Genomic DNA, 24,760 nt, shown 5'->3' on the forward strand with positions numbered 1-24,760 from the left:
TGGATAGGGGAATTGGGATACAGCAACAATTAAAATAAATAAGAATAATAAATATAATACATTAAAATAAAATAAACTAGAATATAATAAAATATGAACCTGTCCAGGGTGTACCCCTGCCTTTCGCCCACTGTGTGCTGGGATAGGCTCCAGCAGATCCCTGTGACCCTAATTAGGAATAAAGCGGGTATAGAAAATGGATGGATTATAAAGTACGGAGAAGGTATGGAGAAGGTAATGAGGATAAATAGAATTTATACAAAGTGCAATATTTTAGTCAGTAGTACACCCTTGTTTGTGTATCTGTGTGTGTGTGTGTGCTTTTCATATTATTATCATTATTAGCAACTGTCCAAGCAGCAGCAGTGTTGGAACCATTGTTAGAATTCATTTATCACAGGCCTGAAGCACCAGTTACTTGGAACCCTCTTGTTAACATTGACATTAGAATATTTCTCTTATTTTTCCTCTCATAAAACTGACGTCCAGACCAAACTGTAGCTGCTACACACATGACCGTTGATCAGTAAGTAGCACTCATGTTAATTCTTAACATATCTTCATTACTATACATTGATTGTACATCCAGATATAGATATTTTATTATACCTATTTATAATTCCTGCTACACCTGTACATAAGACATCCATTCTCCTGTACATATAACCCCCATAGCTGTATATCTTTACTGTAATTTATTGTAAATATGCCACTTATACACTTCTGGTTGGATGCTACCTGCATTTCATTGGCTCGGTACATGTACTCTGCACAATGACAGTAAAGTTGATTCTAATCTAATCTAAAATATGAAATGTACTTTTGGAAGGATTTTTGGTCCGGCTTTACAAAATTAGCGCCACAATACTCCTCATATGTTATATAAATAGATAAAGTATCAGTTATTATTGTATCTTCTCTTCTACTGCCATACTGACCAAGTATTTAAATTCTGTCAGTGTCTCTCCTTTATTTTCTCCTTTCATATCAAACATATTTCTTAATCATCCCATAAAACTAGGCTGCATTTATAGAAGTGTACAGATGTTATACAGATGTTTACAGCAGTAGTAGATTTCCTGTATATAAACACTCTGGTGATAAAGAAGTGACGTGACACAGTTAAAGATTTTTGGTCTTTTTATAAGTTTGACATCTGTCTTTTTACAAAATCAAAGCAAAAAATTAAACACTCTGCAGTTCTCTTAAGACAATGGCCCGGTCAGCTGCGTGACTCACACGCACCCAACACACATACACACACAGGCATACATATACATACACACACACACACACACACACACTCGGTCCACACAATACTGTTATCGTCTTGGCCTTTCAGCATCGGGAAGGAGGTTAGAACGGATGGAAGGGGTAACAAATAACCGAAAAGGATGAAGGAGCGAAAAGGAAAAAGAAAAATAGACAGAAAGAGCAGAAAGACTGAGAACACTGGGGTGTGTCCAGTATTGCCTGGCGAGTCCATCACCGCTCCTTCATGAGTGTGAGTGTCACAGGGCCGATTTCACTCCCCCCCCCTCTGGCTTACAGTCTGAGTTCAGGGGCAGTAGCTGCTTTGGCAGCTGGGGTCAGTTCAGTTGCGCAACCGCAGGGTCCCTTTACCCAGGAGGAACTGCAGAACTCGGTCCACAAGCAGCGCTGCCACGAAGTCCACCACCAGCACCTGGGCTATGACCAGCTTAAACTGTAAGGATAAAGCACAAAAATATTATTATTCCATCTGAGCTTCATAACCGCTTTCTGCTTCAAATTGTGCATTAAATGATGAACAACAAGAAGACGTTTTAAACACTCGGTCTAAAGACAACGCTATTTGAATGAATGATGACCCAGTGAGCGATATATATTACACAGCCATTATCATTTATACGCCACATGTAAGCTGATTAATTAGGATTCAGGTGCACTTCCAGCCGTAGATCCTCACCTCTGTTGGAATGTCCACGAGGGCGAACTGCTCGTTAAACTCAGGAGACGAGCCCGACAGCAGCCCCACGATAGCGAGTCCAGATATGGCAATGCTCCAGAGTAATGGCCGATTCTCAGTCAGGGACTCCATAAACGGATGGCCCTGCGACCACAATCACATAGTATGCTGTTCAGTTCATCTGTAGTACTGTGTGTGTGTGTGTGTGTGTGTGTGGTTACAATGGACAACAACTTGACATGTGTCTCTGTTCAGAGAAAAAACATGTATATTTATCCTTGAAGGCTAGGGGCACAATGAGGTGTGAATTCAGTCTATAAACAGTTACGCTAAGTGTGTATTTTAGATCAAGGAAGGAGTCTCCAGTGTTAGGTCTTTGAGTGAGTTTCTTATTAAAGATGATACTCAGTCACTCCTTGACCACCCGTAACAATAAAAAAAAATAATGTTACCTTATAGTTAATAGCAAACGTAGCCATTTGCATGGCCATAGACATGATGTACACAGTGCTGTTGATGAGGCTGGGCTCAAACTCTTTATACAGATCCACAAACTGCTCCTCTCTGTGGGAAAGATAGAAGAAGAAGAGAAAGAAACAGAAATAAGTGCAAATCTCAGGCTTTGAGAAATGTCTATCTTTAGCTTGATGTGAATCTTTATAGAATTAAAGAATAAGAAGCTCTGGCTTGTGTGTGTGTGTGTGTGTGTGTGTGTGTGTGTGTGTGTGTGTGTGCTGCACAAACTGATCATTCTGCAAAATATCAGCTATTACTGTCAGTGAGATGAGATAAGAGCCTCAGTTTACACTGATCAGGCGTAACATTATGACCACCTGCCTAATACTGTTTGTGTCCACCTTTTTCTGCCAAAACAGCCCTGACCCGTCCTGCACTGTGTATTCTGACACCTTTCTATCAGAACCAGCATTAACTTCTTCAGCAATTTGAGCAACAGTAGCTCGTCTGTTGGATCGGATCACACGGGCCAGCCTTCGCTCCCAACATGCATGAATGAGCCTTAGCCGCCCATGACCCTGTTGCCGGTTCACCACTGTTCCTTCCTTGGACTACTTTTGATAGATACTGACCACTGCAGACTGGGAACACCCCACAAGAGCTGCAGTTTTGGAGACGCTCTGATCCAGTCGCCACAATTTGGCCCTTTGTCAAACTCGCTCAAATCCTTACGCTTGTCCATTTTTCCTGCTTCTAACACATCAACTTTGAGAACAAAATGTTCACTTGCTGCCTAATATATCCCACCCACTAACAGGTGCCATGATGAGGAGATCATCAGTGTTATTCACTTCACCTCTCACTGCTCATAATGTTATGCCTGATAGGTGTAAGTTTACCTACAGTGACACTCTTCTACCACTAGAGGGGGTTTGTGCATGACTGTGGATTCAGATTCTGAAATGTGTGTATGAATGGTTTAGGTACAAAACTACATGCACACACGATTAGACCCCAAACAAAAATCTTCCTGTTGAAATGTAAAATGTGTGCAGCAGGTCACACTGGTGATGAAGGAGATGTGTGGATACCTGGGAGGGCTTCTGCTCTGCGCTTCTCTGTACAGATAAACCAGACTGCAGAAGTGCACACTGAACTGGAGCAGCACGGTCAGAACCGTATACAGGTTGAAGATATTGGGCAAGGGTCGCTCTTTAGACAACGTCTTCAGGGGCTGCAAAGCAGACGCTCGTTAAACCTCAGACTCTCGAGAATTCGCCACGGTAGAACACAGAGTATTTTTTTTTTCTTCTTACCTTTGACCTTGAGATGAAGAGAAAGCAGCCGGCGAGCAGCAGACCCTGAAGAGTCGCCTGGAAGTCGCTGAACTTCACGCCCTCCAGGTAGAGCACAGACTGGCTGTATGCCAGCACCAGAGCGTTCAGGGCCAGGATCTTAAACATCTGTAGCGTGGTCACCAGAGTGCAGCGGCCCTGCTTGATCACGTGACAGACTGAAAGCAGAGACGGCTACGCGTTAAAAAAACCGAGCTGCTTCTATGCAAGAGATGGGCTCTGTGTGTGTGTGTGTGTGTGTGTTACTCACTGCACTGAATTGAGGAGAGTTTAGAGGTGAACGGAGCGGCTATAGAGGCGTCTCCTAGTTTGACGACTTGAAGCTGTTCCTCCTCCAGCTCACGCAGTACCTGACTTATCCTCTCCTGTAACACAATTAGAGCACAGAAAACAGTCAAACACAAAAACTGGAAAAAACCAATTAAATAAACCAGTTCCTTCAAACCTTTCTCCATCACAACCCCACCCTCTGAGCTGAGACTCACTTTAATCCTAGTGAACACGTGTTACAGACACATGTATGGAGATGCTACAGACCTTCTGAGCAGCGAGCTGCTCCTCTCTCTGAGCCATCACTCGGTGTCTGGATGCCCGCGAGCTCACTTTTCCCCCGGAGCTGGACGGCGGAGGCATGGGCCTGGAATCTCCAGCGACAGACTCCTTCTCTCGCCCTCGCTTCTTCTTCTCCGGCAGGCGCTCGGGTGCGTTAGCTAACAGAGCCACGCCTGTTAGCAGAGACGACACAGGGGCATGATTAACGTGGACGAAATAATCAACTTGGGTTCAATATAAAGATAATAAATAATAGAGAAAATAATAATTATGCTTCATTCACAAATAATAAATGATTACACAAATGATCCATGGATTAAATAATACTCCTGGTTATTTTTAAATAATATTTTAAAATTACAATTTTTTTTTAATAACAATTATTTAGCCAATTTAAGGGGGAAAAAATCATATTAAATATAATAATAATAATTATTATTATATTTGTATTATTATTATTATTATTTATTTATTTTTAATTCTATATTTCTTTACATTTCAAGTTTATCCCTTAGTCAAATTAATTTTACTGTATCTTTTAAATGTAAAAAATATATCAATATATTAGAAAATACCAGGATTTATCCAGAAAGTCAATAAACACATCTTCTAAAATGATTTGATGGAATTATGCTACAGGCAGCTGCAAAATTATTGGCACCCCCAGCTTTTGTGAAAGCTTTTAAAGCTACATTTATGCACAAAAAACTAGAGCAAGATCTAACATTTCACTCAAATGAATTCCTTCTAAAAGAATAAAACGCTCGTCAAAAATCAAAGCTACTTGTGTCATAATTATTGGCACCCCTGCCTTTACCACTCTCTGTGTTCTCCCTATAGTGTAAAAGTACTGTGATGTATTAGAAATCAAACAAACAAATAAACAAATAAACATTCCTGTAAACAGACAGCAGAAATATAAATCTCCTTCGTTTCTTTTTTTAAGACACAAGCTGCTATAGTGTGTACAGTGCGCTCCGAACACGCCGGACCATATTGTGTCTGCGCAGCATTGCTGAGAAGCGTTTTGTAAATAAAGCGATTAAGATCCCAGCCTCGATTTCCCATCGGCAGTGCTGCGTGTGTGAGCAGATCGGCTCTCGCGCGTGAGAACATGTTTCGGCTCTGCAAATCAAATAAGCCCTTGATGAGGCGGGATTTCGGAGCTTTTCTCCTCTACAGCCGGCCAAACGGGAGCTCAGGAGGGACGAGCCGTGACTTCAGAAATGGATTATGTTTGTATTTATTAATTTCTATGTTAAGTCCGGGCTGATCTTACCTACGTGGGCGTGTTTCAGTGCTCCGACGTCGTTAGTGCCATCACCACACATGAGGGTGACGAAGCCCAACCCCTTCAGACTGGTTATGACAAACTCCTGCAGGAATGAAATGAGAGATTTAGGGTTTTTTGGTGTCTTTGTGACAGGAATTAACTCTCCTTGTACTGTACATGCAGGTATTATTCATCTCAATACTTTTGTGATCATTGCTGACTAAAGAGCTGTTACAATACTGCAGCTTTAGTAGAAATGAATTCAACAATAATAATTCTAATATTACACAGCATTAAGATGTTTTTCTGCTCTCGCTCATCATCCCCACTCACAACACACACACACGACATGAAGCGATACACTGAAGCCGTGATACGAAACGCTTATGTTGTAAATTTTAATATGTTTACTGTTGACAACAAACCGAGGCAAGATCTCTAACACGTCCTGCTGAGTAGCTTAACTAATTTTTTTGTCATTTACTGCCTCATATATTCGTCCTTCTCCACTGAAAAGCAAAAAGGAAATCATTGCTCTAATGGAGCGCTTGTGCTGCTTGTTGCAGTTTATAATAGTCTGTTATGCAGTCTATAATAATAGCTCTATGGAAGCGAACGGGGCAGCAAACTTTGTCCTGCAACTGATTAAAATCTAAATAAATCAACAGAACAAAAGCCTTAAAACAGCTTTAGTCGCTCAAAACAGGCAATCAGTATTCAAATACGGTGTATGGAGTTGTGAATGAGGACTTAAAACAGCTGATGCATACAATGACTGACTTCAGCATTTGTGTTTTTAATTACAGAAGCTTAGAAAACATTACTGACGTGATACTGAGCAATCCTGTAACACGGCTACTTGTGCGTCAGAACAAATATAATAGTTTCTAAAAATGACCTTTTGTTTTGGACTGACGCGAGCGAAGACTCGCATGTGAGGCAGCAGGGCGTTGAGTACTCGAGGGTCGTAGGTCAGCCGGTTCAGGCCTTCTCCGGTCACACACAGGTCATAGCTGGTAACCAGAGATGGCACAGTGCAAGGAGAGAGAGGAACATGAACGCTGCCGTCTATAGACTCCCACTGCCAATCACCTGCATGACAAAACACAGACACATCAATACACATGACTGAGATCATAATCATCATCATCATCATCATGTCCACAAATACAGTGGTGGTGGACTAGTGGACTTTAAAAAGAGAGGCAAAAATAAAATAAAATAAAATAAAAAGAGATTTGATGTAACATATATAGTGTACCAAAGTCTCCATAAATGAACACCTTGTCTTCCAAAATGTTTCACACTTTGTATATCAGACCTTTAAGAAAGCCATAGTCAAGAGAATAATGCAGTGAAATCATCCAGATGGCTGGATGTGATGGACATCTTCCAGATATCACCTTACATTCTTACCAGGCTTTTTATATTCTTTTTAAACTTCATATGAAAAATAAAATTGAAACTGAAATTGAAAGTTGGTGTGCTAGTCTTTGTACTAGTTTCTTTCACAAGCTACCTGTGCTAATCTCTGTACGCTCCCTATGTAGCAATCACTGCTTTCTTGCAAAGATTCATTTTCTTCCTAATAACGACTTTATACACCATTAATAAGAGGTTATAAGCATCAAACAGTCTATGTGTAGTTTGCATGTTCTCCCAGTGCCTGTGTGGGTTTACTCCGGGTACTCTGGTTTCCTCCCACAGTCCAAAAACATGTACATTAGGTTGATTGGTAATTCTAAATTGCCCATAGGAGTGAGTGTGAGTGTGTGTGGCTGTCTGTCTATATATGTGGCCCTGTGATGGACTGGTGACCTGTCCAGGGTGTACCCCTGCCTTTCGCCCAATGCGTGCTGGGATAGGCTCCAGCAGATCCCTGTGACCCTAATTAGGAATAAAGCGGGTATAGAAAATGGATGGATGGCATCAATCAGTAAAACTAACTGCAGGCAAGAAATACATTTTTGCGAGCGGGGAAGTGAAAAAACAAAACAAAACGTATGTCCACATGTGTCAGGAGACGGCAGGAATCTCTCAAATCTATCGTATGGATATGAGCCTTTACAGAGTCGTAACTAATTTGCATGAACTTCGCTTGTCGCAGTTGTGTATAGACAATGAATGTCACTCGTTAGCGTGAACCTAGGGACTGTCTATAAAGTGCAATTCTAATAGAAAAATGAAGAACAGCTATTACAGAATATAGAAAACAACAACAACAAATCGTATCTCTCATCTCTACAGCTTCATTACCATGTGTAGGTCCAGGCTGCAGGATTAGTGTGTGCTCCTTCTGGATGAAGTGTAGCTCTCGGGCCACGTGACAGGCGGTCAGAGGGTTGTCCCCTGTGATCATTACAACCTGATAACAAAGATGGTTCATGAGTTACATACAGGAGACACTGATGCTGTTTATGCAACAATTTACACCCATCTGACTGGACGAAAGGCTTTCCAAGTAGCTTATATTTCCTGTAACCAATCCTATATCACTCTGCTTGCCTTGCTGTCACAGCAAATTAGATTTTTTTCATCAAAATAATTTCTGACAGTTTTTATAAAGTCTGTCAGATGAATATGAAATAAAAAGAGAAGGGAAGCTGATGTTAGCGGAAAAACTGTAACGGTAAAGTTCAATTCAACTTAATTCCACCATTAATGCAAAAATAAGCAATACATATGGCCACATTGTATCCAAAATGTCATTTAATATTCATTCCTTGTTTATGGAACTATTGTACACACACACACACACACACACACACACGCACACTATATTGCCAAAGGTTTTGGGAAACCCTTCCAAATCATTGAATTCAGGTGAAAGGAACTTTAATGCTTCAGCATACCAAGACATTTTGGACAATTTCATTCTCCCGACTTTGTGGGAACCTTATTTGGGGATGACCGCTTCCTGTTCCAACATGACTGCATACCAGTGCACAAAGCAAGGTCCATAAAGACATGGATGAGCGAGTTTTGGTGAGAAGGAACTTCTCAAAAATTCAAAAATTCCATTAACACACTCCTAAACCTTGTCTAAAGCCTTCCCAGAAGAGTTGAAGCTGTTATAGCTGCAAAGGGCGGGACAACTCCATATTACACTCATGTGCATGGGACATTGGCAATATGATGTGTATAATACTCAGTTTTTTGCGTTCCGGCTAAAGCAGTACTACCGCCTGATGCTTGCTTTTTTCCCCTCAGTCAGATTTTATCTAGTAGTTTTGTATAAATCTGATCCAAAGAAAGTTATTTATAATATCAGATCAGATAGTGAGGTCACAAAGTAGGCTCGAAAGCTGTGAACCAATCACAGCCTGATATGCACATCATCATGGATGATGTCCTAAGTGCAACTTTTTAGCCAAAGAATTTGCATGCTTTGCTGAGTAAGGGTGTTTCCCCATTGCATAATCATATGTCCTGATGTTTATAGTAAGGGTAAAGGTGTAAAGATGTTTCTAAGCCATTTTGGTATCTATTTAGGGGCATTCATAGATGATTAAAATATATATAGATTTTTTATGATGATATTAAAGCAAGTAATGTTTACTTTAAGGACAGAAAGTTATTGTTATGTGCAGATGCAAGTGTGTGTTTTGAATGCTCACATGATGCGAAGCTTCCTGGATCTCCCTGATAACCGCCTTGCTGTCATTCTTAAGTGGACAGGAGACCACCATGAAGCCGGCGAAGCTCAGGTCACACTCCAGAGCATCACGACTCATCTCCCGCACCTGTACACAGACACACCGGTCAACATCACGCGGTCAAACAGAAACAACAGGACGCTGCATTTCACTCGCACAGACACGGAGTACCTGCTGGTGGCTCAGGTGTCCCATCTCCTTGTATCCCAGCGCTAGAACTCGAGCTCCTTCGCGAGACATCTCTCTGTGCACTTCGTCATAGTTTTCCGGACACACTGAAAACTGGAGCAAAGCGGAGTTAAAGGAGCGCTTCGCAATTTCCAAGGGAAAGAAGTTCAGTGAAAATGTTAGCAAGGGTTCCTTGAAAATATAAAAACTACATGTGTCTTGTACGTTAGCTGTTAAGGAGGTAGCAGCTTTGTTCTGGCCAGGGGGCGGAGCCAATTTCTGGCCCAGAAAAATGTAACTAGAAGCCAAAAAAAAAGAAAGAAAGAAAAAAAGAAATAGGACAGATCTGTAGCATAGTATTATTCCAAGTCACATGTTTACACAAGTAGGAGAATTATTATAGATAAATATTATAAATATTACAGATATAAATACACCTTTAAAGATTACAAACTGCAGCTTTAAGGAAATTAGTATGTTTTAGACATGTAGAAACATGTAAAAGGAGTAATAAACATGGCACAAAGCTAAACTTTGCAGAATAAACTGTGTTTATAAAATATTTTAAGAATAAAACTGTATACTTTTATAAGAAAATTTGATGTCAAGGCACAAGCCAAAAAATAAACATCTCCTTTCACAGATATATAGCATGAAAAAAATAAATAAATAAAAATAAACCAGCATATTATTTTTTGTGAAATGCTGACGCGGCACAAATCCACCTCTCATAAAACTCAGAAGTTAAAGCTGCACTCTGTAACTTGTTTCCAAACATTATAAAACACCTAATAATAAACTTCTTCATGCCTGATATGTCTACTAGAATATTAGCCCCGCCCCCAAAGCTGCTCAGGCTCCGCCTCTATCCTTTCTAAGAGTTTTGTGTATTAATTAATTCCCCTCATAGGCTGCAAGAAGGTGCTGATGATTACATAGTGCCCCTTTAGCCCAAATAAACAGTAATGGTCTGAATAACTGTTAGGTCGTCGTATTGGAGCTCACCATGCTCCTGAGCGTCTCTGGAGCTCCTTTGACAGTGGAGATGTAGCAGAGGTCAGTGGATCCCAGTCTCTCGTACGATGCCAGGACGGACATTCTCTTCAGGGCGCTGGCAAAGTGGAACCGCTGGTGAATCTTCAGGCCGGCGGTCTTTATTGCACGAGGAAACACCTTTTCGTCTGGAAAGACAGAGAAAGGGAGAGTGAGTGAACAAACTCAGAAAGCTGTAATAATGGCTGGATTTAATGCAAATGCTAGAAATATGACTACAGCGGGGATACTAGATTGTTGGTCAGTAAACAAATTTTAAACAGCACACTTTTCTAGAGATTTTTAAAGCTTGTTGAGACCTTTAGTGAGGCTCCAGTCTGCTGCGGTCAGCATGGCCTTCTCCAGCGGATCTCCCACCAGCTGACCGTCATCGAGGGTCACCAGAGAGTGACACGTAGCGACGACTCTGTGAGTCTCGACCGGGATTTCAGACACCGGCATCACCTCTTTCCCTTGTCTACAGCATAGGAGAGGAAATAAAAAGTTTTACACCAGAGTGCCTAACCATACAGAAGGATATATTTCTACACCACGCCAGTCTCTACCTCAGTCCGGCCACGCCACGGACCACCAAGCTGTCGCTGGTCAGCGTTCCGGTTTTATCGAAGCAGCAGATCTCCACTTTTCCTGCGAAAGGGATCCTGAAGGGCTCCGTGCAAAACACATCTGCAGAAGGGACACGCAAACAGAGAGAAGTCTGATCATAAAAAGTTTCTTGATTTAAAATAATTAAATATGGGTGAGTTCATGATCGAGGTGCTTCACACGGAGGAAGATAAAAGACATTTAAAAATAAAGATAAAGTGATCTTCAACAACCTCTAAAAACTCTTCTCACTATCTTCCTATAACTACATTGTACCTTAAATAAAAACACTTATTAAAGTCTTCAAATATCATATTACATCCACATACAGAGTGTGAAATCTCTTCCCAAGAGCCGTTAATTATAGATTATATATACAAAATTCACACAACCCTGTTACACTCCCTCCAGATTTTTTTTTTTTGCCAAAAAATCTTGATTTTGAGGCTATTTCAAATAGTTGTGATAAAATGTATGTAATTATTGGGGGGTTTTTGGTCTAAATTAGAAGCACAAGTACTTGATCTAACGATGAAGACAGACACATACTTAAAATACAAACAAACAAATGAATAATAATAATAATAATAATAATAATAATATAATGTCAGTGGATGCTGACAAACCACATTTTTGTATTTGATATCATTATTATTATTAATAATAATATTAATAATAATACACCACATTTGTGTGTTTAACTGCATGTTTTCCATGACTGTAGAAAAATAAATAAATAAAGTGTGGAAGATTTTTATCAGATTTTTTTTTAAAGAAAAAAATCTAAATCTGCTGCCACAATCACGGGAATTCTCCACTGACTCATACATTTCTACCTTTCAAAGCACTCCGTCACTATACAGTGAATTATGTGCAACCTTTTCCCTAGTTTTTCCTTCTTAATTCTTTTTCTTTTTTAATATTACAAAGACACTCACAGAGTTTGGCCAGGGCGATGAGTGAGGTGTTGACAGCCAGCGAGAGCTCGATGGGAAGCTCGGGAGGTACTACAGACGTCAGGATGAGCGTGCACTCCAGGAACAGCTTGTACTTGTTCCTGCTCAGGTCTTTGGTCCCTGAATGAGGACAGAGGAAAATATATATAAATAAGACAGGTAGATTTAGACATTCATCTCTAAAATGATCTTTGGCCACACGTGACATGACACGTCTTTAATTACTCTGTGAAGGACAGATATGTTAAAGGATAGTGTTAAAATAAATCGCTACCGGTTATTGTGCATGTCTTAGCTTAGTGTTAAACCATAGTGCTCTTAAATCCTCAAATCTGATTGGTCAGAAGGTGCTGGTTTAATCTTCCACAACAACGAAGCAACACATCTCAGGTTTATATTAAAGCGCTGGTTCTGACTGTGTATTCCAATCCTTCTGGGAAGTTGGTGTTTGTGAGATGGAAAGTCGTAATTACGACATCAGGTGAGTTCAAGTCATGAGTTTGGAGCGAAAAGGAGGTGTAGCTTCTCTTGTTGTTGTTCTTTCGGCTACTCTCTGTTTGGGGTCGCCACAGTGGATCATCTGATGCGCGTGTTTTGATTTGGCACAAGATTTACGCTGGACAAAACCCTCCCATTGTATCCAGGCTTGGGACCGGCACTGAGAGTTAAACTCTTCAGTGGCTGGGTTAGCGTCCTGCCTGGGAATCGAACGCGGGCCACGGCAATGAGAGCACGGGATCCAGCTGCTGGACCACCAGGAGGAAGGTGTAGCTTCTCTTAATTAATTAATTAAATAAATAAATAAATAAATAAATAAATAAATAAAACAGCAAGGTTTTTAAGTCTACTTCTAAAAAATAAAATAATAAAAAAACAAACAAAGAATGCATGTGAGGTACGTTTTGCTTTTCTTTATGTTTATGAGATTTTAAAAAAAAAGATTATTGTTATGTTTTATTCCATGGAGATATATACGTTCGTTTATCTTGCAAATGAATGAGTCTATCAGCGTTTAGTTGATCCTTATAATGAATGAACGAACTTCTTCACTGTCACTGTGTACACACAGTGGTGCAAAAAAAAAATATAGGGCTAGTAGTTCTTAGCGCCTAACATTTAAAACAAGGAGTAATTAAATAGTTATTAATAGATAAAAAAACAAAAATAACAGTATAGACAGCATAAACAATACTGCAGTAATGGCACATCGTTATAAGTGATACAGTGCAAGAGGAAGCATCGTGTAACTGTGTCAGTATTACATGAGTATAATGTAAACACGACATCTTCATTCTTCCATGAGGGAAATAGAGAGGAGAGCTTTCGAGGTGAGCCATTAAACACACACGTCTCTGGAAAACTCTGTAGAATCCGACCAATCAGATGACGACTTCCAAATTTCTGAAGTGTTTCCAAATTTTGTGTGCCATATGCATCAGACGTTTAGCAGGCAGTTAGCAGGCGTGATGTCTGAGCTGAGGCTGGGACTAGTTAACGTGTGTGTGTAACTCACCCTCCACCCAGACATATACGGCTGCAGCGATGGCAAACACCAGCAGGAAAAGGATGAAGATGAACGTCTCCAGGTTGTTGGCTGTGACCCTTTTCACTCCGAACAGAATGGTGCGTAATAATTTCCCCTGAACACACACACACACACACACCTGATTAAACTACCAAAGTCTGCACACCGAACAGAAGAACCATTTCAGTATATCTGTTAAATATTACATTCAATTGTTCCTCCACAAAAAGTCATATTATGGCATATTATTAAGTGAGAATCATATCTGGGGGGTCTCTTCACCTGAGATGTGTAGAAGCCTGTGCGTAAGACGTACGCCACACAGCCGTTATCCACAGCTGCACAGAAAAGACAAGACGGACATGTTCATATGAATAAGCAACAGCATAATGACCCGCAGGTCGTGTGACTGAAAAAAAAAAAAAAAAAATGAAAGGAGGCATTAGAGAGATGACAGGGTGTAACAGACTGACGTTTGAGGCCTGCGCTGGCTCGGAGAGGGGGGCTGTGCTGGACCACTTTCGTTCCTCCGGAGATGACATGGAGCCGGGAATCCGTCTGCAGGTCCAGGATTCTGTCCGAGTCCAAATCCTCAATTGGCTCCTGCAGATACACACACACACAGACACACACACACACACAGTGAGAATGACGCCTCACTCAGATCATCCAGGTGTCCAGATGCTACAATCACAAGTTCTCTTATGTCTATAAATAACCTAAAGATGTGTAGAACATGGTTGTGTTTCAATCATAAGTTAAGTTAGAGGGTCAGCTATGATACAGAACCCCGATCTTCTGGTCAACGACCCAGAGCCTTAACCACTTGAGCTAACCATCAGCTCTCTAGCTCCCTGGATAGTGAATCAGTGCATCATGTGCACTGGAAAGGTCTCTGACTCACTACACACTGGGACACTGATGACTCCGGTGCCATGATGACATAGATCCAAAGTCTTACTTAAATCATTTTTAAGCTGTTTAATGCGCATTATGAAAGACTTTGATCCACATCCTCGCATAACTTCTCGCTATAGGACTGTTTTCTACATTTAAGTCATTAGACTCAAACAAACCGTACACGGAACATCAAATAAAGTTAAAAATCACAAATGAGAGCTACAGTGACCACACACTTCAGTAGAATGGTCAGTGTCACACATCTGCATTAGTTTCAATGGGGAGCTATACATAAAGAAAGAAAGAACTGAGGGCATGAAGCCTTTATTATCTCCACATATACATTACAGCACAGTGGAATTCTTTTCTTCGCGGATCCTAGCTGAGAAGGTTGGGGTCAGAGTGCAGGGGCAGCTATGATACAGCACCCCTGGAGCAGAGAGGGTTAAGGGCCTTGCTCAGGGGCCCAACAGAGGAGCTTGGTGGTGCTGGGGCTTGAACCCTGATCTTCTGATCAGCAAAACAGAGCCTTAACCACTTGAGCCACCAATGCCCCAAATTGTGGAAAGAATACACACTGGTTCTTGTGGATTTTTAGGCTTCAGAAAAGCTCAATAAATTAATCTGAACTCTCGTTACAAAAGAAGCAACACTGCAAATCTTGTGAATCGCCTAAAAAGGTTCTTTACATGTAAACCAAAGTCTGTGTAAAAAACGATCTCATTAATTTCATTTTTTAAATATTTTATATATATCGTATGAAATCTGAATAAGGGAAATCTCAATGAGGCGTGACACTGACCTTCATCTGAGGCACCGACTCGCCGGTCAGCATGGCTTCGTCCACGATGCAGCGTCCTCGTAGCAGCAGCACGTCACATGGGACCAGGTTCTCCTGAGGAGAGCGTCCTGTGGAGACGATACAGATACGATTTCAACACAGGAACCTCTTCAGGAACCTTTTCAAGCAGAGGAATGGTACAGAGCTGATCTGATCTACCTCCTGGACTTGTGTTTTAGCAGCAGGAAGTGAGGTGTGCTGTACAGGGTACAGGAGCATTGTTCACGCTGATGGTTGGTGGCAATAGTGACCTTTTATATTAAATCTAATGATGTTATTAATGCTGAATGCAGTGCATCATGAGGTCACATGTAAGAGTGGTATAATAAATACAGATTGTTACTGTTACTGTTAAAATGGGTCAGAAGGATGTAGTCTACACCTCAGAAAACAAGCCACACACACACACACACACACACACACAGAGTAAGAACCCCTGGTTCCCACAAAACTCCCATGATGCTTACCGATCGAAACAATATCACCAGCTACAAGTTCATCACTAGATATCAGTCTCCACTTCCTGTTCCGGTAAACCTGAGGACCAGATGTTACCAGATCACAAACATCTTCTATGTTACAGTTAAAGTGAGGTACATCAATACAGGAAATCCAGCTGAATTGAAGAGCTGCTGTTACCTGAATCATATAGGGCTTGTTCCCCATTCGCCGGATCTCGGACATGTTCCTCATCTGCTGTTGCACCAGAGACGCCTCGAAGGCGACGAGCATGAAGAGGGTGAAGACGCTGTAGTACCAGTACTCGTCTAAACACCACAGACCCACGCAGAACACCTGCGCAACAAGAAAAGATGTGAATTTACAACCTACAGATGTTACAGACAACAACGACGACAACAAATTTTCACCTGAAAGACGAAGAATGGCGCAGTCGCTCTCTCCTTGAAGAGCTCCAGGAAGTCAGGCACCACCATCTCGGCGCGGTTCGTCCCGTATCGCTTCTCCGCAGCCCTCAGGTCCGGCTCCTCCTGGTATCCTCTCCATGTTTGGAAATATCCCAGCGGCTGATCCACGGGGAAGGCTACGGGCAAGAAGAGCTTCCTGTCGCAGTCGAAAACGTAGCGGATCTTCTGGAACTCGAAGGACAGGACGTCTTGGGAGTCTTCGTCCTGACACACATCGAACAAACAAACAAACAAACATATAAATAAATAAATCTGATGCTAAACTGCGGTCTTAATATCTTTAGTGCTTTTAATGCGAAACCCATCAACTCTTCATCTACACTCCTATCATTAATCATTAAACAGACAGTAGTCATTATTTCCTTACGGGAAGGATCAGCGGTCTCACCTTGTCTCGCTGCAGGGCTACGAGCTCGGCGGAGCCGTTGTTAGGGGTGGGGACTACTTTAGCCAGGGTCGCCTTGCTCGGATCAGGCTCCTGTCAGAAACACACAGACGGATGAATCAACTCAAACGCATCGAGATTCAACATGGAAAGATTTTGCATTAACACACACAGAATCGTCTGACTTTTACTGCTTTCTTATTTTTTAAATCTGCCAAACATTCTTGATTCTGATAACATGAAGCGTGCAGCTAATTTTAAAGCAATAAGCCATCACACAATTAGAAGTAATAATAATAAAACAGCTGAGAGAGACAAATATGCATGTATATTTTATATCCGTTTTTTTTATGTGCTGCTTTAAGATTCACATCCTACTTTGTCCCATGCTTTGCTGAATAATGTGATCTGACGTGATTAACTCCTTTAATTATTCTCTTTTTACTCAGTTATGAATCTTAAACAGTGTTAAATATACAGTCAAAGTGAATTAATACGAATGCTGATGCTGGAGCTAACACTGAGCTGTGCAAAAATAATTAAAACTGTGTTTAAGTTGTGATCTCGGTGCAAACCAATTCAAGAACAGAGTCGATTGTGCAGCGTTACGTAAAACAGATTTCTATGTAACTTCCCCAAGTTCTCTTAAAAATAACTTCTCCTTATTCGCCATCACCAACGAGCATAGATGTGGTACCACATGACCCCCCCCCCAACACACACACACCTTATAGTATTATTACATAGGAAAATAGGGGTATAGGTCAATGGTATATTAAAGCATTAGTATTATTAAATAGGAAAATCAGGGTATAGGTACAGGGTATTGGTAAAGGCAATTTAGACATTTTTTATTACATCCAAGGTCTGAAAGTAAGTGCTCATAATTGACTCATTTTCTAAACTTGCACAAGAACTTTTTGATTTTCAGTATCGCACTTTTACAAATCATTTTGTCTCAGATAACAACGATGTGTGCAGATATACAGGGATTTATAGCAACCATCAGGTCTTTGAGAAAACACTAAAAAAGTCCACATTCATGATTTCTTATTAATTACCATGCAACACCCCCAAAATAATACCATTTTCTCATGGTTCTCTGCTTTCATCCCTCCTCTCAAAAACATACTCGCTACACTAATACTGTCCCTAGATGCGTGTGTGTGTGTATTTTCCCATGTCAGTTAGAACTGAGGTCATGAAGCTTTTATTATCGCCACACACATTACAGCACAGTGGAATTCTTTTCTTCGCATATCCCAAGTGAAGAAGTTGGGGTCAGAGCATAGGGGCAGCTATGATACAGCACCCCTGTATAAGGGCTTGCTCAATTGCCCAACAGTGAAATTGCCCAGTGGTGCTGGGGCTTGAACAACAACCCAGAGCCTTAACTACTTCAGCCACCACTACCCCAGGGTGTCAGGGTTCTGCCTTGCACCCAGTGTTTTGGGGACAGACCCCAGGTCCAGATGCTCTCAGGATGTCCCAGGAGATCCTGAGAGATTTAGGGTCAGAGTTAGAGGGTCATTTACATGTTACAGGAGTGTTAGGACTGGAAAATACTACAATAAGCACCGGGGCAGTAAAAGTTCAGTGGTGAATTAGAAATCAGGAAGTTTTTGGACACTTCATTCTGAATGATTGATTCTGAATTATGTGTCGATTTGAATGAACGCATTTGTGTGTGTGTGTGTGTGTGTGTGTGAGAGAGAGAGAGAGAGAGAGAGATAGTACAGGAGAGACACTGGCAAACAGATGGAATTGTGAAAGTGTTTTTTTGCACACGTCATTCTTATGTGCACTGATGCGGGCGCTGTGTTGTGCGATAATCACACGTTATTAAGCATACACACACAAATACACACAAATACACACAAATACACACACAGAGCAATGCATTACCTTGGAGCAGGTCAGCCAGCAGTGCGCGTGCACGGACCAGTAACCCGACAGTACGGTGAGGACGTGCGCGATCCCGATGGCGGCGAGCCCGAGCAGGCCGGCCTCCGGATACTCGGCAGCGCCGTACACTCCGATCCACACGTACAACCAGCCCGGGTAGAGCAGCACGGCGAACGGGAGCACCGTGCCGTGGAGCAGCCGCGGCCTGCGCCGGTACAGGGACACGGAGCTGACCAGCTCGTCGCTCATAGCGCTGTCCGAGTTGTGGTTCATGCACGGGGCCGGCTCCCGAATCCCGTCCGTGGCCATATCCCCCGGTTTTTTAGCTTCCACCATTCTGGCTTATCCCTCCTCCTCCGTCTTTTAGTCCTCTTTCTGTTCTCCACTTTCTCCTCACGGTCGAAAATGGAGGAAAATAATTTAAACAGTTTAATCACCACCCGGTCCGGCTACTGTAGATTTAAATAAAAAACCAGCAGCAACCGCACACACACGGAAGCTTCCGCATACGCAAGCACGCAGGTCCATGACGACACTTCCGGGAACGAATTCTGTTGACCGAAGGTCCCGAAAATATAAAATAGAATATTATATAATAATAATAATAATAATAATAATAATAATAATAATAATAATATTAATAATAATAATAATAACAACAATAACAATAATAATAAGAATAACATGAGCTCTCTCATTTATCCTGTACGTATAATATGAGTTGCATTAATAATGTATTATTTTTAAATTAATCTCTAAAACATATTAAAGTGTGGTCTATGTGGTATACAGCCAAGGGGCAGTGATTTTATTATTATTATTATTATTATTATTATTATTATTATTTTATTTTATTTTTTTACAGTGTTGGAAACTTATCATTATCAGAATTATAATATAATATAAATCTGATGACAATTACTGAAAATAGGTCCCATGAGTGGAAGGTTAGGAAGATCGAGGAATAATAATAATAATAATAATAATAATAATAATAATAATCTGTGGGTGTTAAAGAATTTATTTTTTCGTTTTTCGTCACTAATTATTAAACCCGTACTCGAAATATTATAAAATATATGACTAAACTGTTATAAAATAATGTAGAATTTTTAATGGAATGTATTAATAAATATTTATCAATCTGTTCAGGGAAAAATAAAAAAATATAAAAATAACTCACGGTTGTCATGACCAGGGCTCTTTAAGAAACATTCTCCCGTGTTAAGACCCACCTCTTTAGCTTGATTGACATTGAGCTGTCCAATAGAATTTAAACTTGGTACACATCTGACCAATCAGAAACGTCGGAAGAAGGAAGCGTGAGGGCCAGTTGACTTTGCATGTGCATCTATAAACCATTCAACCTTCATCTGGTGCTGATTTCAGTCCAAGCGTCAAACATGTAAGCTATGGTGTTTAATGTTATCAATCTTATACAGAATTCCCACTCAGTCTTTTCACACATTTTGAGTTATTCATGATTCTTTGTAACGAGGAAAAGGGCTTGTATAGTGCTGTAGAGTACACATGCTTGTCCACTTGATATGATAGAACACAGGTATAGTGTGGTATAGTAAAGTATAGTATTGTGTAGTCTTTAATGTTTTACTTAATATATTTTTTTACTTATGTGTATGTTATATGGAGATGTTTTACTGGATGCTTGACTGAGAGTCTGAAATGATTGACAGCATGGTACTCCTCATAAATGATAGTAAACAGGCAATTATCCACCTTTAAAGTTAAACTCCACCTTGAACATTTAATTAGTTTATATTGCACTTCATTATGTTGTGAGGGGTTTAGGGATTGTGCTGCTCAATTGTTATGTGTTCCTGTAATTGTTTGAGAAGTTATCATTTTTGTCCCATGCTGACGTCACAGGGTGACATTGCTAGCAGTTACAATGCATTTATTAACAGGAGAAAAGACGATCTCGAATATCAGGACAGGTTTAACCTTTTTTCTCCTGAAAAAACATGAGATTCTGCTCAGCTGGTTAAAGATCTATGAGACGAAGAGCTTGGTGGTGTTGACGGTGATACAAGCATGAAAGGTGAAGCCCTGGAAGCTGTGTACAGATGCAGAAGTCAGACTTGGCACTAAAGCGCCGCTGCATCGCTCTCTTTTTTAAAAAAAAAAGATTACTATGCAAGTCGTTCAGGGTCTGTCGTTCCTGCGAGTTACAATTTCATTCATTTTTTATTCATATATTTTTCCTTGCAGGCAGGCAGCAATGGACATTACAGCCAAATTCTGCCAGAAGGAGATGGAGGAGTACGGAGCCTGTGTGGCTTCTAATCCATCAGCGTGGCAGGAGCAGTGTCACCACCTGAAGGTGAAGGTGGCTCAGTGCACCTCCTCTCAGTACGTCTACACCAGAAATCCTTCCCCAAAACATCAGCATTTCATGTAGTGGTTAGTCCTAGGATACACTGGGTCCATAAACTCTTTCTTTTCTATTAATCGTAGGATGTTTTGAAAGTACTTAAAGGCAAATTATTAAGCACTTTAATAAAAAATTTTTAGCCCATAAATCAGTGTAGTGTTAATGGTTCCTCTGCTTCATTTAGACAGAAGTCGAAAAAGTGTTGTGGGGCATCAGGAAGATATGTTATTTACTCATTCAGAGATGTTGGATGTAGAGAAGGGGGCTGAGAGACCGTACAGAGTTACGGTCTGTGAAGTCCAGCCGGTGTGGCCGGGGTTGTTTGGGTAAAAATAAAGTCTCTTGTAATAAATATCAACTTCAGTCTAATGACCTGATCTTCGTGGTAGGCTTGTCTGATCTATCATCTCCGTCTATATGCAGTTAGGCTTCATAATAGAAATGATAGCTGCATGTAAAATGTCTAATTTCTCGTTTCTCATTTCCTCATGCAGTCCAGTGATCAGGAAGATCCGGGCAGACTGTGCCGGAGAGTTCGCAGAGTTTGAGCGCTGCCTGAGGGAAAACCAGTCCTCAGCTCAGGCCTGCTCGTCACACGTGGCACGCTTTCTGGCCTGCGCCAACACTGTGGACATTACAGGATTAGGTAATGTCCTTCTCATGACCTTGTGTTTCACCTCCGCAGTCGAGTGCTGAATTATTGGCACCCTTCCTGATAAAGTGATATATATTTCTTGGGTTTGATCATAAAGTGAAACTGTATAGTGTTCCCAAACACACACAAAAACCTTCTTCTTAAGTAGGATAAATACATTTTTTTTGTTAGCAAAATTATTGGCACCCCTACTGTGTTTTATAATGCTACATCCTCAGATCTTGTCAAAGGTTTTGAACACGAAGCAAAAAAGCACTAATAAAAAATGTTTAAAAAAGGTTACATATATTTACCATTGCAAAATGATTTTTAATATTCATTGTTGATAATATTTTAGACCTAAATCATTTATAGTGTTTTCTCTTTAACTGTTATTTAAGGGTGCTAATAATTTTGCAGTTTTTCAGTGAAATAACCATTCATTTAAAATATGTTTGCATTTTTTTTTTCTTTTATCAAGCGAAAAGAGATGTATTGAATTATTTTAGGGGAAATGTCTGATTGATTGTGTGTGTTATTTTATTCATCTGATAAATTCTCCCTCATCTATTCTTGCAAAGGGTGCCAATAGTTTTGCATCTGACTGAATGTCGGTAATATGACACAGATTCTGTCTGAAGTCAGCATGCAGAGCTTTTTGCCATGATAAAACCTGACTCCAGCGAATACTTGGGAATGTTATAACGTAGAAAAATCCGGAAAGTAATGAAAGTGTGTTTTGTCTCTGCAGTGAATCCAGAATCTCAGCCCACATGAAACCTTCTTCCATCACTGCGGGATTAAGTCATGGACTCTATTAATTTAACACGGTTCTACTTGAACACATTTCATGTTCACTCACTCACTCACACACACACACACACACACTATATTGTAATAAGTGTTGTGAACTCTACAGAAAGCCGACAGTAAGCTGGGAGATCCCACGAGTCAGGAATCATGTCTGTTTGTACAGTTCATGCTTATATATATATATTTTTTTAATGGGAACTTGCAGACCTCAACATGTTTAAAGTGACTTTAGATTAAGGTGTCTAAATAAAATTTGATCTGTTTTGAACAAACGGAGTGAAGTGTGTTGATGGTAGCATCGTGATGAGAGTTACTCTTGGTCTTTTGGTTGCTTCACCTGGTCACCTGCCTGATCTAGGCAGACTGCAGGGTGTTTGGGATACGCTTTCATTACCAAACCCTGACTGAAAGTGTTAATATAGTCTCAGGTCTGCCTCTGAATGCAATTGGTCCACTGCAAATGATCCAAAATGCAGCTGTCTCCCACACCACTCCACTGATACAAAACACTGACGCTTGCATACAAAGCTAAGAATGGACCAGCACCATCTTACCTCAAAGCTCTTATCACTCCTCACACTGCACCTCGCTTCCTCAGATCCACTAGCACTGCTGGACTGGTTCCACCATCTCTCAGGGTAAGAGGAAGGTATACATCTAGACTCTTCTCTGTTCTGGCACCTGGAATGAACTTCCCCTAGACGTCCAAACAGTCTTCAAATGATGGATGAAGACCTACCTCTTCCTGAAGCACTTAAACTAGCTCTTATTTTTCCCCTGTTTGTTTTATGCATTGTTGTATGTTGATATAATAAAATAAGATCAACACAGTTTATATTCTGATGGTATCCTAAGTCTGTGACCTAGTGCACCAATGTTAATGTATTTATTGATAGAGACTTCTACTTTTGTACATCATTCTGGATAAGAGCATATATAGCACGTTCATCTCACACCTCCAGCGTCCTGGGTTCGCGTCTTGTTCCTGCTCACTGTGTGTGGAGATTGCACGTTCTCCCTGTGCTTGGTGGGTTTCCTCCGGGTGCTCCAGTTTCCTCCCATAGTACAAAGACATGCTTCTAAGCTGATTGGAGTCTCTAAATTGCTCTGCGATGGGTTGGCATTCCGTCCAGGGTGTGTGTATATATATATATATATGCAATCACATCTTCCGTAGTTGTAATGAATTGTATCGATGGGAAATTTGGTGTAAATTCTGGACATTAAATCCTTTTCAGTTCTACACTGTGAAGCTACAAAACATAGACGGGGGTGAATACTTCTGCACAGCACTGGCTATATTGCGAATGAAAGCTTTTTGATCAGCTTTTCATGCACAGCTTTTCTTCAAGCTCTTTATATATGCAAGATTTGCTGAGCTTGAATTCACTGTTTATCAGAAAACGGCTAAAAATCTACACCTTTACTCGGGTATTATGTAAATAAAAAAAATAAAATAACAAAGGTCATAAAGATCATTTTCAATATTTAAAAATATATTACTTTGTACATATACATAAACGATATGGCTAAATATTGGAAAAGTAATCCGTATCTCCTCCATATCATAATGAAGCTGTGTTTGTTCTAGGATTTAGAAGACATAAAGGTCTGATTGAATCATTTTTCTTGTTCGTGATGTTTAAAGACACCGCGCTTAATCTTTAACAAGCTACGCAAAATATTTCTTCATATCTCCCGGGGTTGAGTATATTTCGGCCTGGTTCCCTTTGTGGCTCGTCTCTCAGTTCTCTCCCGTCTGAATGGCTGTATAATATTAAACGAAGGAATGTGTTCCTTCTCTCCCTCATAACCGTGTCTAGCTTTCCCGCTGGCAGAAGAATAAAAAGAGCCAAAGAGGGGGAGATCTCATGGGTTAGCGCATGCCTTTGACCACTGATGGGATGAGTGGGAGGACAGGAACACACTGACTAACATGCCTGACAGGGTTGTTTGTGTTATTTTCCCCTGATTATCGGCTCAGTCGCGAGGAACAAAGAGCAGCCATATGTGACCTTCCTCTAGGCCATTTTCTCTTTTTTGTTTTTCTTTTTTTAATTTTCTTTTTTCTTTCTTTTTTTTTTTTTTAACAACCCCCTCTCCAAAAAAAACTAATATGACTATCCCAGATCCCAGACACAATGCTTAAACATTTTTTTAAGGGTGCCAATAATTTTGCTATGGATTGTTTTGTTATATTTTAAAAGAAAAAGTGTATCATTTTAAACTGATAAAAATCCCAGATCCTAGAAGACACAATGATGTGAAGTTCTTAAGGGGTGCCAATAATGTTTGCCACCATAAAGATTTCTTCAGCTAATCTTCTTCTTTATTTTCTTTATTTTCTACCTAATTTAAAAAAGAATCCAGATCCTAGAAAATATAGGACAATAATGCAAAGTTCTTAAAAGGTGCCAATAATTTTTGTTAAACACAA

General features: G+C 40.5%; 2 protein-coding genes across 2 annotated transcripts; one reads left to right on the forward strand and one right to left on the reverse strand.

Moving 5' to 3' along the window:
- Nucleotides 1-1,121: 1,121 nt before the first annotated feature.
- On the reverse strand, nucleotides 1,122-19,012 carry atp13a1 (ATPase 13A1). The gene is made up of 25 exons (XM_058378190.1): nucleotides 18,485-19,012; nucleotides 16,583-16,672; nucleotides 16,138-16,398; nucleotides 15,908-16,063; nucleotides 15,736-15,805; nucleotides 15,230-15,336; nucleotides 14,001-14,130; nucleotides 13,810-13,865; nucleotides 13,516-13,642; nucleotides 11,985-12,122; nucleotides 11,007-11,127; nucleotides 10,761-10,918; nucleotides 10,414-10,589; nucleotides 9,412-9,522; nucleotides 9,202-9,327; nucleotides 7,841-7,949; nucleotides 6,483-6,676; nucleotides 5,591-5,687; nucleotides 4,297-4,484; nucleotides 4,010-4,124; nucleotides 3,721-3,917; nucleotides 3,496-3,638; nucleotides 2,401-2,512; nucleotides 1,949-2,092; nucleotides 1,122-1,705 (listed from the first exon to the last, which is right to left on the reverse strand). Exons 1-25 carry the CDS (start codon nucleotides 18,818-18,820, stop codon nucleotides 1,595-1,597), a joined length of 3,573 nt encoding a protein of 1,190 aa, XP_058234173.1. The 5' UTR covers nucleotides 18,821-19,012; the 3' UTR covers nucleotides 1,122-1,594.
- A 783-nt stretch (nucleotides 19,013-19,795) lies between these two features.
- LOC131345207 (coiled-coil-helix-coiled-coil-helix domain-containing protein 5) lies at nucleotides 19,796-23,091 on the forward strand. Its single transcript, XM_058377986.1, has 4 exons — nucleotides 19,796-19,889; nucleotides 20,714-20,854; nucleotides 21,371-21,522; nucleotides 22,262-23,091. Exons 1-4 carry the CDS (start codon nucleotides 19,828-19,830, stop codon nucleotides 22,285-22,287), a joined length of 381 nt encoding a protein of 126 aa, XP_058233969.1. The 5' UTR covers nucleotides 19,796-19,827; the 3' UTR covers nucleotides 22,288-23,091.
- Nucleotides 23,092-24,760: the final 1,669 nt, after the last annotated feature.

This window comes from Hemibagrus wyckioides, linkage group LG24 (assembly GCF_019097595.1).
Source record: "Hemibagrus wyckioides isolate EC202008001 linkage group LG24, SWU_Hwy_1.0, whole genome shotgun sequence".
NCBI lineage: Eukaryota > Metazoa > Chordata > Actinopteri > Siluriformes > Bagridae > Hemibagrus > Hemibagrus wyckioides.